This window comes from Rhinatrema bivittatum, chromosome 8 (genome assembly GCF_901001135.1).
Source record: "Rhinatrema bivittatum chromosome 8, aRhiBiv1.1, whole genome shotgun sequence".
NCBI lineage: Eukaryota > Metazoa > Chordata > Amphibia > Gymnophiona > Rhinatrematidae > Rhinatrema > Rhinatrema bivittatum.
Genome location: NC_042622.1, coordinates 231,150,410 through 231,165,355, shown reverse-complemented (window position 1 = coordinate 231,165,355; position 14,946 = coordinate 231,150,410). Strand labels below are relative to the sequence as shown.

General features: G+C 40.3%; 1 protein-coding gene across 13 annotated transcripts in view; it reads right to left on the bottom strand.

The window, feature by feature from the left end:
• The window catches only part of TCF3 (transcription factor 3), a 405,060-nt gene that overhangs the window by 379,228 nt on the left and 10,886 nt on the right, over positions 1 to 14,946 (bottom strand). For all 13 annotated transcript variants that reach the window (XM_029613971.1, XM_029613972.1, XM_029613978.1 and 10 more), the window contains exon 3: positions 14,257 to 14,329. In XM_029613971.1, the coding sequence (XP_029469831.1) occupies positions 14,257 to 14,329 (73 nt within the window). The remainder of the gene's footprint in view (positions 1 to 14,256; positions 14,330 to 14,946) is intronic.

Here is a 14,946-nt window from a genome sequence, read left to right as displayed (position 1 = left end):
GGGCAATTCACTTTACCCTCCATTGCCACAGGTACAAAAACTTAGATTGTAAGCCCTCTGGGGGATAGAGAAATACCTATAGTACCTGAATGTAAACCGGTGAGTTATCTCGATTGAGATAGAGTGTCAGTATATAAAAAAATAAATAAAATCATCCAAGAGTGCCTCTTCCCCTTTGATCTCTCTCACATTCCATGCAGCATATCCCCCTCTTACCCCCCCCCCACCCACCTCTTGTCATTCCCTCCCTCACCCTCCACAGCCAATCCCTCGTCACTTTATCCAACCCTCAAACCTCTCCTGCTTTTCATCCATCTCTTCAAACAATCCTTTTGCCAAACATCCCCCTGGCCAGGGTCAGTGGCAACATTTTCATTTGGTACCTGGGCCACAGGTAAATGACAACTGGTGGAAATAGAAGGCAAGCAACATTTTACTTGGGTGGATTTAGTGACAGCTGAGGAGAAAGGAGCAGTGGCAATCTCCTCCTCCTCTCCCCTCATGGCTAGTCCCAAACCTGACTGATCTGCAAGTGGCAGCAGCTTTACTAAGGATAGTCAGCATGGGGCCTGAATGCTACTGCAAGCTCACAGGGCCTGCAGCAGCCCTGATCCCTCCTCATACAGGGCTTTCTGTTACCACAGAAACACATGCAAAGCCAGTGCCACTGCAGGACCTATGAGCATATGCTCGCTCATAGGCCTCATGCTGACTTCCACTACTAATGCTACTGGCACCTGAAGAGTGCTCTCATTTGAAGCACTTATGACCTCAAGTGAAGGTTTGGTAACCCCTTTTGGGGTCCCGACCCACAGTTTGGGAAGCTCTGGACTAGATGATAGAAATGAAGAAAAGCGTACATGGGGTAACTTGCTGGTGTGGTAGTTATTACTAGGGATGTGAATCGTGTGCCCGATCGTTTTAACGATCTGGACCGGCTGGGGGGAGAAAAAAAAATCTGATCGGCACGATTTTTTTGCAAAAAAATAGTTTTTCTGAATAGTGCGCACTAACTCGAGTTAGTGCACACTATCAAAAAATTGTTACTTAATGGTTTAAAAGTAACATTTGAGGAAATGTTCGTTTGTTAGCTAGAGGTGCACACTAAGCCGCGCATGCTTGGTGCTGTCCCCCGTGGCCATTTTGCTACCAGATATAGCACGCACTAGCCAGAAAGAGAAAGAAAGTGCCAGCAGGCTGCAACAGTGACAGCAGTAGCCACTAGCCAGTCTAGCCTCAACCTGCTCTTTAAATTTAACCACTGTAAATATAATAAATTAATAATAAAGTTTGTTTAGTTTTTCTATAGTATGTTAATGTTTTGAAGCTCAGGTTACAAGTTTCTTTATTAAATGTTTTGTTTCACTAAAGTAGAATATAGAGAAGCACTTAATTTCATGTTATGTAAAGTTTCTTTAGTTTAATACACAAAGTACTTCATTTTATTTTATTCTACTCTAGTGGAAAAAAAAAAGTTTAGTTTAACACAGGAACTGCAAACTTGAGCACAGTGAAGGGGAGACAGCCCCTGCATTCAGCAGCTCTGATTTTCTGAAGAGATCTGTCCTTCAGAGACCAGGGAGTGGGACTGCTTGGCCCTTCACCTCCCCCTTCCCTTTGTCAAGCTACCAACCAACCGTTTCCATTTCCCATCCCCCATATATTAAACCATCACCTCAGTGGGAACCTTGGTAACATCAATAAATAAGAGGGCAGCCAATAGGAATACATATTCATTCCCAACTGACCTTAACTGACCTGAAAAAGTGTCATTAATCGTTAGAGTGCAATACAATAGAAATTTCCCCTATTTATCGTAAAAAAAAAAAATCGTTAATCGGGTTAGTGCGCACTAACCCCCCCCCCCCGTTAGTGTGCACTAACCCGATTAACGATTTTTTTTTACGATAAATCGGGGAAATTTCTATTGTATTGCACTCTAACGATTAATGACGATATTAAAAATATCAGACGATAATTTAAATAGTTAAAAAACGATTCACATCCCTAGTTATTACCCTTAGCAGAAGGCATGGAGATTACTACCATTAACCAATAAGCCTTGATGCTTTTAATGCAACTGCAACATTACTCTCTGCTTCGACAGAAGGCGTGGGGGAGGGGAATTGGATTCAGACAACCACCAATGAGGGTCCCAACTTTTATGGTTTGGGGTACGGATATGCAGACATAAGGGGAAAAAAGCACAGGACTGCTTCTACATCCAAGTCCATAAGCAAAGTACATCAAGAGAAACCTGGGGGTAACCTATACAAAGCAGCAGTTACTATCCTAAGAAGCTTGCTGGGCAGACTGGATGGACCATATGGTCCTTTTCTGCCATTATGTACTCGTATGTATGTTACACTAGCACACAATTTCTTAACCCTCAGATTATTAGATTGGCATGTAAGACTTTACAAAACATGTCAACACTTGCAACCCATAAAGCAACATCTGACACAAAGGAAGTGGTATATCGAGCCCAGATGCAAACAAAGTAGGTTTTTTGGATGGTCTACATCAAAACACCATAATCTAAAACAATCTTAAAATAGAAATACAGGTTAATAGTACTTTCCTAAAGGGTAAGGTGACTATCCCTTATAATCTGTCAGAGTATTGATGTGAAGGGAACAGCTGCCAGGAGGAGGAGTAGGCAGTCAGGGAAGAATGTGTATTCTAGAAGTAGAGCCACAAAGATCAGATGAAAGGCCTGAGGTGAGGTGAGGAAAGGCGCTATTCTGGATTAATGGGGGGGGGGGGGGGGGGGGGGGGGGGAGGGGAGAGAGAGAGAGAAAAGAAATTAGGGCTGTGTGTTATGTTTTGTTTTTTTAAACACTTTTCTACTCCTTTTTACTCTAATTTTAATATCCAGTCAGTTATCTCAGTACCAGACCCCTGCCCTCACAAAATATTTAATTCTCTTACTACCTTCCATTAATCTTGTCCCTAGATTTTCTGTACAGAACATTTTCAGTATCAGAAAGGAATTGTGAGAATAAAAGCTCCTATCCACAAATCAACAACAACAAAAAAAAAAAGAAGTTGGGGATTCAAGGTGTCCAGTACATTAAAAATGTGGGTGGGCAAAATTTAAGGATAAGTTTGTAGACAAACACGTGAATTACATATTAGATAATGGAACATAAAAGCCTATCTTGAATTAAAGATAAAGTAAATACAGCCACTGCCTATGGTCCAGTGTTAAGATATCTACTTTTTGGGATTCATTACTAAAGGAAACTAGCTGAACAACAATTATAGTTTAGCAAAATCCATACAACTACTGCAACAACTATTGCAGATCATTTTGTTGGTATAGATTCTAAAGATAAATTAAGATTTTTATCTGGAAATGTTCACTTGTCAATAGAGACAACAACCACCCCAAATGATGGCAAAGGGGCAACAGATGGTGCTGTATTCAACTTCACAGTATTGGAGCACATTTCAAGCCATCTAGAGATCTTTATATAAAAAACTTTTCACCACCACCCACTGTCCCTAAGAATTTTAAGATTATCCTGATAATCCTAAAATAGCTCATCTGTAACAGTGTATGTAAGCATGAACTAGGCTAAATGTTCTGGACACTGATGAATTTGTATTCTTTATCATTTTAACTACTGATATATGAAAAGGGAAGGGAGGTGCTATTCTTTGACTTCTGTGAATGGGTATGTCTTGTGTGTTTTATAACCTCTTAAGAACACTGAAAAAATAGAAAGGGGGGGAGGGGAGGAGGATAGCTTTATTTTGAGCTTACTGGAAGCAATATAACAATTCATGAGTTTACAACTTTTGGTGTTTGTATATTTCTTTTCTTGCCAAATCCATAGAAAATCTGATATATAATGGATTTGGTTTATTATGAAACAAAACATTTGATCGTAAGGAGTTAAATAATGGAAATATTAAGCATCCTCTGTAGTAAGTTAATACAAATTGAAATTAATTTATTCCCCTCCCCCCCCCCCCACCTTTAACTGACATCCACTGAAAGGCTATTTCATGCATCTACTATCCTCTATACCAGTGGTTCTCAACCTTTTTCCCCATCGTGACACACCTGACAGACCACACTCACATGTGTGACACTGCTCATTACAATTTACGACAGAAATAAAAAATAAAAGGTCCAGTACTATTTTTTTTTTATTAAGAATGACACAAGGGAAAGATTCGTATTCTGTCTGAACAGAAAATTGCATAAACAGTAAATATCCCACACCAAAACAGCACTTAACAGTAACCACCTCACCTAAGAAAAAGCAACACTGAAAATATTACACCAGGCCTTAAGACACCAATACATCTCTTATTAGGAAAAAGCGGACCAAGCCAGGCTACTATAGAGCCCTACACAGAAACAGCAGAAAACCTCACCTGAATCACATGTGCTGACCCTCACCTAGCAAAGAATAAAGAGACCATAAAGCCAAACTAGAAGCATGCAGACAACAACTGAACTGGAAACCGCAACAAGCCAGAGTCTCTGTATGCAGTGCAACAAAGGAAAAAAAGAAACATCACCCATCCTTATAAAACAAATCAAGAAATATAAAATCAGTAGCAGTAAAACCATACTAACAAAAAAGAACAGATTATTTCAAAACAGCTGATGAGTGGAATATCTAATAATTAAACTCAAAAAATTTCTAGATACCAATAAAATATTTCAAAATAGCAGACACAAAGACCCAATAATGAAAAATAATAAGGATACAAAAAATTTTTTGTTCTGCATACCTGGAAACATTTGATATCCAGGTGCCCTGAGATTGTTTTGAATTAGCAGGAGGAGGGATGGTTTGCTTGCAACTTTCTCCTCTCTCTCTCACACTGGCTCATATATAGATGTGCTTTTTTTGTCTCTCACTTATATAGGCTCTTAATTACACATATGCTGTCTATCTTTTCAGGCTTACACACAGGCTTTCAATCACACACATACATGCTGCCTTTTTCTCTCACACACAGACTCAAACATGCTCTCTCTTTCTCTCACTTACACACAAGCTCTCAATCACATACTCAAATGCTCCCTCACCTAAACCAGCTCTCACACACATGTATGTGTGATTGAGAGCCTGTACATGCACACACACACACACACACACACACACACACGCTTGCTCATTCACTCACTCTCCACCCCCTCCCCCACTTCTAACCCTAAAGGCAGCAGCAACCTACTTCATTTTCAGCCCTCGTGGAGAAAGGAGACCCATCGGCCGCGGGGGTTGACAATGTTCTTTGTTTTTTTCCGAGCCACACAGCTCATTCCTCAGGCTGCGCTTCTCTTTTTTTCTTTGGGCCGACGCTGCCTGCACTAGCATGGTCTCTCCTTCCCGCTGCTCACCACTTCCTCTTCCGGGCCGCGGGGGCGGGAAGAAGAGAGCATGCTGGTACCACTGACTCCAGCTGTCCTGCCGCGTTCCGCCCGGGCTATCAGCATTTTAAGCCCGGGCAGAGGACCTATTTTGCTCGGGAGGGGGAGCAGCTGGATCAGCAGGGAACGGGAAGTGTGGTGACACACCTGCGTGTTCTTGGCGACATATTGGTGTGTCGCAACACACCAGTTGAGAACCACTGCTCTATACTACTCAAGATTATTCCCATATCACAATCCTTGTTATAGAATCTCCTTTCAACCAAAACAAAGGCTGGCTTCTTCTATGTATCCTAGGGGTATTTAAAATGTCTAATCCTACCCACATCCAGAATACACATTATTTCATTCTTACACCTCTCTTAGGAATTATGGCAAAGATACTGTTCCAAGAATGCCTCTACTACGTCCATAGCCACTGAAGGAACTGTTTAAGAGTAAATTACATGGGTAAAAAGCAATTTACCCATCTTGTGCACTGCCTGAAAACTGCCCATAAGGTGAATTTAAAAAGCCCCCAGTTTCACAGCACATGCGTTTTACACTGCCTTAAGAGGCAGCATTCACAAGGAATGTTTTGGTTGGGAGGAAGAAAATAATGCATAGATTGCATTTTTAACTCCACATGTGTGTTTCTTCTCAATGAAATAAGCACCCACAGAAAAGCAGGTGCAAATATCCACAAGTACTGCGTACTGCAGCAAGTTTCAAAGCAAACACCTACTCTTCAAAAATTAGTGCAAAGGCTACAGATAACGTACCTGCAGAATCTGTCTTGATGCAGATAGTTGAACATTTTCCCCCTGTTTCTATAGCACAAGACATATACAGGACTGTACAGATACAGAGGCAGTCCCTGCTCCATGGAGCTTGTAATTTTGTTCTAAATACAAAGATCACCATTAAGAGACTTCAGGAAATTTATTTAACACTAAGCTTGGTTTAAAATTAACAAGGCTATGATCAGGGAAAGGCAGGGTCAAGATTTAACCACCACCTCAAAAAGATGAGTTTTAAGCAGGAATACAGCAAAAGAAGTCACCATACACTTTGCATATTACTAGCTGAAAACAAAAGTGGAACCAAACTGAGGTGCAGAAAAGAATCATGGACAACCAGATGCGTCTATAAATCTGACATCACCATTTATTTCACTACTGTCATTACAGGTTCAAAGTGAGCCGAGGGGGGGGGGGGGGGGGGGGGGGAGGTATTTTACTTGGATTTTTACCCATAAATCAAGAGGAGACGGACTGTTTTTTCACTGGGCGGTAGAAAGTAAGACTATGGGGGTGCATTGGTGGGGGCTGTTCCTGCCACTATTCTCCACAAAAGCAAAGAACCTGAGCCCTGAATTTTGCTCAGTCTAGTAAGTGGGTATGCAGGCACTAAATTTCAAAAAACTTCAAGACTAACACCTAATGCTAATTAAGGAAGCAATGTTTCATCTGTGTCAGAATTTATTACTGGAATAAAAGTTGCCACAGGTATCAACTTTTCTAACAATGTTTTCAAGCATATTTTCAAAAAGGGACTTGCCTCGCTCAGGGGTGGGGTAAGAACATCTGCATTTTATATTGTAGCCTGTACCTTATAATGTGCAACAGGCCTCAGCTTGCTGCTAGGTTGAAGGGGGTGATGGGGAAATACTCCCTGTTAACCTACTTCAAATATGGTAATTCTTTTTTGTGAATCCATGATCAAAGCAAAGTCTCTTGACAAATCTAAACCATTGCACACTCTTGTTAATAATTAGGCACAAGGATAATCTTTGAAAAAGAGGAAAAAAATTCCTGGACAAAAAAAAGAAAAAAAAGTCATAAATCCTCCAGTCTTAAGGCAAATGCTTTTACAGCTCCAGAGTTAAAAGGGAGAAAAATGACAAATCAAAGGTTTGCAATTACTTGCAAACATGACAGATATTTCGTCAGTCTTTTCATCTTGCAGATTCCTCCCCCCCCCCCCCCCCCAACCACCACCACACATGCAAGCCGATGCAATATCGGCACACGAAAAACGGGAGCTCACGATTGAGCACCCACTTTCCTAATACGTGCCAATCCATGCGATGCAGTAGGTAAATGAGTCACTTCGTTAAAAATGAAGGCGCTAGGGGAAATTATGCGCCCCTAGCGCAAGGAAAAGTGGCTGTGCGTGGATTAGGCAAACGGACGCTCAATTTCACAAGCATACATTTTCATTACCTGACTGCTGGCAAGCTTTTTTTTTTTTTTTTTTTAAGTTACTCCTTTTTTCGGTTCCGCCAACTTAATATCACCACAATATTAAGTTGGAGGAACTACAAAAAAAGCAGAATTTCCTGCAATGCTGTTAACTTTTGGGGCTCCTCAAGACTTAACGCCAGCTCCGGCAGGTGTTAATTTGAGAGTAAAAATGTGCACATTGGGCACACATTTGTTTTTTTACATAAGGCGGGAAATAACTAATAGTCTCATTAACATGGCATTTACTTGTGATGAGTACTATTAGCTACGTGATCCACTTATTGTATAAGGGTTATGGACGCTCATCCAACCACAGGTTAACCTGTGTACTAGCCTGAGTGCACCATATTTGTATCGGCCTGAATGACAATTTAAAAAAAAAAAAAAAAATTTATAGTCTCTCAGGTAGGTTAGTTGGATGGTGCCAAAAATTCCCTTACTGCTGAACCTGCCATAGCACTGGCAAGTCACTTGTACTACAAGACTCAGCATTGTGCATGAAGACAGTCCTTGCTCTGCAGAGATGAAACTAGTCAAAGCACTTAAACAAAGCAAAGGCTTCAGGAAATGTATTTATTACAGTAAATCTGGCTTAAGACAATAGTCAGGCATGGCCAGGTTTTAAGATTTAAAAACCAACCTCAAAAGATAGGTTTTTAAGTGGGATTTCAATATGGCCAGAGATCTTTTGCAGGCAGGCAACTGCTAGCCAGCAGTTTCCCCAAAACATGACAATAAAAGGCCCGACAAAGTAGAAAAACAAAACAAAAAAAAACCCACAACCTCCAGTAATTATATCAAAATTTGAAAATCAAAGCAAATTACCAGATTTAATGCCTTTCACAATTTTAAGTTCACAATCATCCCTCCACCAGGGAAAACAAGTTCTCTCACAGAGTACAACTAGAAATCCTATCCAATTTACATATAAAACAAGCAATTCTTTTTCATAACAGTAGTATCCAGTTATTCAACTTATTCTGCCTTCCAGAGAGACAGACTCCAACAATATCCAAGTCTGAGACAGATAATCTTCTGCCAAAGAAATTTTAAACAGCTGTTCCAGATGACAGTTATATTCATCACTTTTAGCATTTAATTTTTGACATTTACAAGGATATAATATTTAAACTAAAATCTCCTGCAATGATCTTGTTACTTAGGCCACAAGAAATTATCAAACCAAAGAAAAAACTGTTATATCTCATTGTACAAAACACAGACTACAGCCTTAACTGGCTGAAAAAAATAGTTTCCTAAATAGTACCAGATTCAAAAGCAAAAACAAAAAGTTACTTAGGAGCAAAGTCAGAACAAGAGAGCAGGTGAGTGAGGTACCCACCTAGAGCACAGCACACTTTGACATCCCCCCCCCCCCCCCCTTCTCCAGCAAAGAATGAATTTTGGATTTTACCATTATGTTGTTTTGAGAGGTAAATTTGTGTGCTGTATACTTTCATGGGGGTAATGGGAGCAACAATTTTCAAGCCTTACCTACGGTGCAAATATACTTTGTCTAGGCTCTGCCAAGCAGCACACCCCTCTACAACTTTTTACAGGAAGAACCAACAATAGCTACATCCAGGATCATGATTTCCTTATCTTTAAGTGAGATGTGATCTCACCACTTTTGTTCACAACCTGAACACTAATGAAGCCAAGATCACCAGGGGAACAGCACCCCAGGCAACAATCAGCATCTCTCTCCCCCAGCCAGAGGCACATTTTCTTATAACCCTCCATCCTCTCTCATTGGGGGCAGGCTGAGCCAGCTGGAGGAGTGCATGGGCATGTCTTGCTCCTCTTGCATTGCATCACATCCCTCCCCACAAGTTTGACATCCAGGACAAGAGCCCAGCTTGCTAACTGTATCAACAGCCCTGGGCACAGCAATACTAGCTAAAAAGGGTTGTGCTAATTGAACTCTTTTTCGGAGCTAAAAAAAAAAAGATTTTATAGAAAACACAGAAACATTACATCTGGACTTATTTTCTTTTATCTTTCACTATTCATAAACCATTTGCATTAGCTTTCTGATTGTTTCACAAGTGAGTAGGTGTATAGGTTTTAAAGACAAAGTAGCCTATGACATGTAAAGACTTGGGTTCCAATCCAACATCCAATTCATACTGCAAGCATGGGGATATTAGGTAATTTGTTCTGGTTCTTCCCAACTTCCTAAAAACCTTTTTGGGAGTTGGGCCTTATAAAGCACCTTTTGTATAGTATGATATACATGCACACAAACACATAAGAACCAACTCTCATAAAGGAAGACCACCACTTCCTGTTGTAAGCCTAACCATCTCCTCCCTAGCTGAAGCTGATCTTCATCAGTGATGTTCTATCATAACCTGGAGTAGGTCTCCAATGTCACAGTAAAAATATAAAGAGGTTTTTTTTGACCAATACAAAAGCAAGTTCTCTTATCTACATCAAATTTTCAGGACACGTCAAGGGTCCTGGAGGATCCTGACAGAGGATTTCTTATGCATTGGGGGGGGGGGGGGGAAGCCATGTATATACACATCACAGAAAATAGGCACCATTAGTTCTGAATGGTATTTGTTAATACAATACTACCACATGCAGAGTTTAAGGCAAATGGGAGCTTTTAAAAAAGCTACACACACATATATACATTTTACTTCCTGCAAAACACTTATGAATCTGAAATTTGTAGGCACTTTTCAATATACCCTATTCAATATCTTTTTTCCTGTGGACAGCAACCATTATTCTGTAGGCTAGAAACAATCTCCTTGCCAGAAGGCAACACAGTATGCACTCTTATACAATAAGATACACTCAGCACAAGACATACAAATACAGAGCCTAGTTTTATCTTCCATGCCAAAAAAGCAAACCTGGTTTAGTAAGAGGGTGGGAAGAGAAAACACCACACATCTTTTACAGCACATGGCTCTTTGCGAGAAAGGGGAAGGAGAGCAAGAATTTGATTTTTTTTAGCTGCCTTTAAGAAATAATGCTCAAGGTGATTTACAGGACGAGTACTCAGGTAAGGGAGGGCAGAGAAAACTGCTCTACTAAAGTTTACCAGACTCAGTTTTGTTTTTTCAAACTGTGATGTAAAACATTTCAGAATCCCAATATCTATCCCTACACACAAACAAACGACAGAAGGCCATTTTAATCATCTATTAAAGTCATTTCTTACATAATGCCAAGGACAAGCAGTCATAAGATTTGTTTGAAAAAGTATTCAAATCAGCAAGACAATCTCCATTAGTCTCCCAAAAATGGAGAAAGGAAAATTATAAATATATAAAATCAACCACAGCATAGTACTCCATATTACAGCCTGCAAATCAGCTTGACTGCTAGATCTTAAACCCCAACAGTCAAATTAAGATATTTTCAAACCCGAGATTGTATGTTGAAAGATATGTTGACTTTCTGTTCTCATGCCAAAACCATGCTGCCTACACTTGCCCGTTTGGAATGAGATTTCTGACACCCTGCTGGCTGACAGTTGCTGACAATGGCCATCCACATGTTTTAGGCCCTACCTGGCCAGCTAGCAATTTCCATTCTCCTCCAATTTGCCAGACTTCCCATACTCCAATAATCTCTCACCACATCCCGTCTCACCTCCTTCAAAATCATCTCTCACCACCTGTTCTGTGGATGTTTCCCCTCTCTTTGTTCCAGCAAGGGACAATTTGAGAAGTTAAAAAAAAGAAACCCATACACAAAAAAAATAACACCCTGCCCTCTCCTACATGACAATTACCAAGTCTACATGTTGGCAACAGTGTTTCCCATATTACCACACATTCCACAGGTGTTAAGGCTTCAGTCGTCCAAATAAAAATGCATCTGTTCTTTTGATGGGATAGGGAGAAAAACAAAACAAAAAAAAAAAAGGAAAAATAGGTCAATTATCAAAACGGGATGTGGGGTTATCACTTGCATTAGAGTGTTATCGCACGCGATAACGCCCTATTGCATGCAATAACTACTGCATCGCAGCGGTAAAATTTAAATGAGGGAACATGGAGGGGTTAGGGAAATGTTTTTTCCGGTATCACTGTGGGCGATGTTTTAGACATTTAGAAATAATGTTTTAGACATTATCACCAGCAGTAGCTCCAGAAACATCACCACCTTTTACAGTGGTGCTATGGGGACAATAGTGTGGGCCAGGTGTATATTAATCACCCCTCCTTGCAGTTCATCATTCCGCTCTAAACATCACGGAATAATGAATCCCCCTATAGGTATGAAAAACATACTATATACAAACCACCTCCTCAGATGCATCCCAGGAATATCTTACTGACACACGTGTTTGGAGGAAAAAGTAATCTTTACATCATTATAGGCTATCAACCACCCTGACGTTTGGCCAATAGGGAGGTGACGTAGGTAAATTAAGAGGTCTGTTCTTATTTTGATGTTTTTTTTTGGGGGGGGGGGGGGGGGGGTAGGGGAAGGGTTAACAAACAATACTGTTAAATAAATCAAGGAGACCATCCAAAAAAGTTAACTACTTTCATTTTAAGTCAAATATATATTAAAAAATAAGTTGTGTAACTGCTGCTAGTTCACTTAGTCAGAAATAAAGGTCAAACAAGTTGCAAGTCATAAATGTATTGATCATCCAATAAAAAATGTTTAGTTATTAAATATACCACAATAACAAAACATCAAAGCAGTGGTAAGACTAGGTTGGTTTTTTTTAATGAATAATTTTTATTAACAGTACAAACATCACCAAGAACCTTGAGGTCAAACTTTAGTCGGTACAAGTAAAACAAGGTACAACACACATCAAGGTAACAGCCCCAAACAAACGCCCATCCTCTATATTGCCTTCCAATTGAAGGAAGCAGGTCACTGAAAAACCAAAAAGGCGGCGTTATGGGTTGAGAGTTCTAGTATACTGCAACTTTTCCCGGATTAGAGAGCACATTAACTGATGATCATATTTCTGTTAAACTTACAACAGCTACCAATCCTTAGTTTTAACCTCCTTCTCCAATGCCCTCCCAGGAAGACACTGGCATATCAATGCATGGGTATAAAACAGTAGGGTAAGGACTAGGTCATAAACCCTTAAAGGCCTACAGACAGAGTTGCAAGCTGCTTTTCCATCTCTCTGTCTCACCCGGCATGGGCTCATCGGGTTTCAGAAAGTCTCAAGGGACAAGACTAGCTTTAGCGTGAGTTACATTGACCCGAAGAAGGGCATTTTAATTCTCAAAAACTAATCAAAATGTATTAAATAAGCCCAATTTAAAATAGTTAACAACTTGTTACACTGCCATCTCTAAAATTAAAAAAAAAAAAAAATTGAGGCATGAAGTACAAAAAAGGAACTATAATGTAACTCCACTAACATTCCTATCAGAGGTGGAACACTCCCATGGCTGATCTGTTTGCCTTGCCTGCATATCACCAAAAGACAATGGGGCAGATGCGCAAAAAAAAAAAAAAGCACAGAAAGCAGGTGCTGAAAGGTCAGCAGCACCCGCAAGCGGGGCGCCATGCTATATTTTAATTAGGGGATCGCGTTAGCAAGGAGGCGCTAGGGTCGCTTGTGTAACCTTAGCGCCTCCTTGCTAATGCGAGCCCGCGGTTACCAGCTTTCTGCCGGTTATGAACACCAATGTTGATAAACTCGGTGTCTGTTTTCATAATGCAGCCGGCCGGTTATGAAAACAGACACCGAGCATATCGGCATCGGTCTTCAATGCGGCTAGTTGAGGTTTTTTGTGTTTTAACTTTTAAAAGAAGTACAGAAAAGCAGTTTTTTCTGCTTTTCTGTACTTCTTTTCAATGCACTCAGCTATTAAGGCCTGCTCTGAGACATTTTTTTGCATTGAAGTGAATGAGTAATAGCCTCATTCACATGCATTTGCAAGTGATGAGCGCTATCCCATTCACTCTATGTCGGACGCGCGTTAAATAGGCACTAATCCCCTTCTTGCATTAGGGGGTGGAATAGCGCCTATTTAACCCGCATCCAACTGCGTATTATACAGTGCGCTCGGCTGAGCGCACTGTATTGCATCGTCCCCAATGAAGGCTAAAGACATCCAGTGGTAAAATGTTAAAAAATATCCATTTTCCTTTAGGAGAATTTAAGTTTGTATCTTTGGACACAGCCACTTGGCCTGGGCCCAAAAAGAAGAGACCAGTCTAGGGCTTCCCCACTGCTGCCAGGCCACTTACAAGTGGTAGTCGGGGAAGGTAGCGAACAGTGACGAAAGCAAGGGAAGAGCAAAGAAATGTATAAAACGTAAAGAAAAAAAATGACAAGGCACAATAAGCCTCTCCCCTCCCCCCAATAATAGACCAAACAACAAAAGTTGTGAAAAATGCATAAATAAAATTCACAACAAAAAAAAAAAAAGTTTGAGGTTTTTTGCAAAGAACCACAGTTCCTGGACTCCTAACAATTTTTGGCTGACAAGCTTTCAAAGTGTTTTTCCACCCCCTCTAGGCCACATAAGAACTATACAAGTTTAAAGAAATGACAGTCCTCAAAGCAACAACAAAATAATTTACATCTTGACCACGAAGAAAAAGGAAAAACCGCCAGCCAGACATGTTTGGTTTCATTAAAACTGATTAAACAGTACCAATAAAATAAAATTTTAAGTACATTACCTGATCCTCCAAACTGAGTGCTTGCAAGGGTTGTTGGTCTGTTTTTTCCATTAGCCACAGGCAGAGGGAACATCTATGCAAACAAAACAAGATGGGAAGAGTTTAGACAGATCCAGGAAGAGAGTTACTGTGCTATGTGGCAAGATGGAGAGAAAAGAACCATTTGTGACTGAAAAGTTTCACCTACACTCAACTGTATTTCCAAGACAAGGAAGGGTCTGAAAACCCACACTCAGTTGGTCACTCTTGACAAAAAGCACACACTTACTATAGCTTTCATACCAAGTAAAAGCCCTTCAGGATAGGATAAAAATTTCCCCTGGAAATAGAATGCTCCCATGACAGGATCTCTGACCAGAATATGACAGAAGTTGTCAGCAGGTAAGGATCACTTTTGCTCTACCCAATCCATCCCTGCAGTTGTCTTTTCATTAATTATTAGAACTTTATAAGCAGCATGACCAGAGAGATCCTTCCAGGACTGTGTTGAAATAAGCTGATTTTTTTCTCGGTGGTGGAAGATGCCTTGATGTAACTAGAGTAAGTTATTACTCCGCAGTTGCAAATTATTTCTTAAAATTCAAAACCCATATCTGCATCTCTGCAGTAAGTGTAAACTATTGTTTAACTCCCTACCCCCAATCCAACTCATGTTATATTCAGTTATAATTAGAGATGACTACTTAATAG